Source organism: Galeopterus variegatus, unplaced genomic scaffold (genome assembly GCF_000696425.1).
Source record: "Galeopterus variegatus unplaced genomic scaffold, G_variegatus-3.0.2 Scaffold2178, whole genome shotgun sequence".
In the NCBI taxonomy this organism is placed as follows: domain Eukaryota; kingdom Metazoa; phylum Chordata; class Mammalia; order Dermoptera; family Cynocephalidae; genus Galeopterus; species Galeopterus variegatus.
Genome location: NW_007728289.1, coordinates 99,727 through 102,171, shown reverse-complemented (window position 1 = coordinate 102,171; position 2,445 = coordinate 99,727). Strand labels below are relative to the sequence as shown.

The 2,445-nt window shown below is 53.8% G+C and overlaps 1 protein-coding gene across 2 annotated transcripts in view; it reads right to left on the bottom strand.

Moving 5' to 3' along the window:
* The window catches only part of PCNXL2 (pecanex-like 2 (Drosophila)), a 120,824-nt gene that overhangs the window by 20,318 nt on the left and 98,061 nt on the right, over positions 1-2,445 (bottom strand). For both annotated transcript variants that reach the window (XM_008580854.1, XM_008580855.1), the window contains exon 7: positions 1,909-2,162. In XM_008580854.1, coding sequence (XP_008579076.1) covers positions 1,909-2,162 — 254 coding nt within the window. The remainder of the gene's footprint in view (positions 1-1,908; positions 2,163-2,445) is intronic.

The window sequence follows — 2,445 nt, the reverse complement described above, 5'->3', positions numbered from 1 at the left end:
GCAGGGCTTGTCCATCCGGACCGTCCAGACCCACACTTGCCCCTTCTGGTCACTTGCTTCATGGGCCTGTGAGTCCCCTTGAAAGGCAGCCCCTTGCCCCAGCCCTTCCTGCAGCCGCCCTGTCCTGCTGCCTCCTGAGCACTAAAGGAGGTGCTCAGGGACACTTTCTCTCTGGAGAAGATGACAGAGAGGGCTGGTCGCCACTGCTCACGTGCTTTCTCCCTCTCCCATCAACATACGATTTCGTGCTGGGCTCGTGCTGCCCAGAGCACCCCTTACAGACCCTGTCCTGGCTGGCGTGTGACAGCGTGCTGGCCAGCGGGTGCAGAAGGAGCACACCATGGCGACTTCCAGAGCCCTTTTAAGGGGCAGCTGGTGCACGCCCTGGCTCTTCATTTGCTTTGCCCTTTCCTCCATCTCTTTACGCCTGGACCTTAAATCTTGGGCCATGAAGATACACTTCAAATGGCAGAGCTGGGAGCTGGCAGGAGCCTGGTTCCCCGAGGACCTCACGGAGCGGAGCTACCACACCAGGCTTCATCTGCGTGCCAGAGAACGACACCTCCGACGTGCATGTGACTTGTCGTCTCATGGCCTGCTGCCGAATCTAACAGCGGTTGGCACTGAGTTTGCCTAGAGTGGATTCTGTGTATGAAAAAACTTTGCGGTCCCATCTGCAATGGCCTGGGGCACGAAGCAGGGAGTAGTGAGAAGCAGGTCACAGCTTCCTGATTTGCTTCCCAAATCTTCCCCAGCTTACGTAAGGTTGGGCAGAGCATTTACGGTTTTGTGGGCAATGCAGATATAAACTTCTGCATTTCTCTGGCGCACACGAAGGTGGCAAGTCTGAACCGCTAAATCTGTTGAAAGTATTCTTGCCACAGAAAAGGGTTCCACAAATATTTCATGTTACAACCACCGAAAGGGACGAGAGCTGAGAGTATCCACCCTCTGACGTTCACAGGCTCTCTCCCATCTCTGGTAAACTCCAGCAGCGACTGCAGACACTGGGGATCCCCCACGGTAGCTTCTCCAAACTCCTCAATGTCCTGAGCCTTCAGGTGCCTGCTGTCTTTTAGATCTGCATTTCCCCATTTCTGCCTGGCCACCTGTCTCAGCCTCAGCTGGCAGGGAGTTTGTGGTCTCGGATGGGTGAACCTCCTCTTTTCAAACTGCATTAAAGGGTGGACCCCCCTGGACCACCCAGGGCTCCCACCACACCACATCCTCCCCCAGAATAGGATCCACGGTGAAGGTGCCCTTTCAGCCCTGCCGGGCTTGCCTGTGTCCTCCCCTTCAGAAAATTCTCTGGCCCCTGTTAGCAATCTGTGTCCTCGGCCACATGCCACATGTGTTCCCTGGGAGACTCATTCCAAACCAGCACATTTTCTGAGGTTGGACACAGGTGGGACAGTCATGGGTAACTGAAAAAGGGGGAGATAAGTCTTCACATGAGTGAGCAGAAAACGCTGTCAGAACCAACCCTCAGTGGACCGTCCAGCTCTGCTTTCGAACTTTTTATCATGAGCTTAAAAAATAATTTTGGTTCTAAAGTGGACAATTTGCAGAGCAACTAACTTGACACTTACGACTCAAGCACTGCGGCTTGGTAATATATCTAAGATGTTTAAATTTATCGTCACCATCATTACAAGAGACTTGTGCTGCTGTAAAGGGGAAGCGTCAGACCTAGATAAGAAACACACTGCCTGCCAGTGCCCAGGCTCAGAAGGTGACTCAGGACACAGACTCTGAGCTAAAACAAAGCCCTCTCGGACTTTTCACAAAAGCTCTGGCTCCCAAACCCAGCTGGATCTCCAATCAGCAGCTGAGGAGGAGCTTCAGAATCTGGTTTTCTGCAAAGCTCTTTGGGAGCTTCTCATGGCAGCCCGGGAAGCAGTGTGATACCTGGACGTAGTACCGGACGAGGACCCTGCGGAGGTCAAACACCTGCAGCATGGTGGCCGCGTTGTTGTCTAGGATGCTATAGCCCTCCAGGATGTACTGTGTCCGCGTGATCTCCCAGGTGAGCCAGCGCAGGTGGAAGGCGGCGTTGCAGGACAGCAGGTGGGGCAGGTGGCCCGCCTGGCAGCAGCAGCAGCCCCTGTCGTCCTCGTTGCCCTCCAGGATGGCCTCCACCTCTCTCTGCTGGCAGTAGGTTCCTGGCCGAGCACAAACACAATGGCAGTTAGAGGAGAAGGCGGACTGTAACACTTCACAGTAGAAAAGGTCCCCCCTTGCCTTCGTCAAAGGGGAGCATATGGAACAGAGTCTAGGAGTTGGGAGATCTGCTTAATTTTTACTGCAAACAGCCACCCAGATATGTCACAAACATCATCATCACTAACTTATTCATTCACGCTCGTTCTGAATCTCACCTCCTCCTGGGTTTTGGATCAGGGGAGGAGAGCTCTCATGGTGGTTGTGGACGCTAATGGCTGAAAC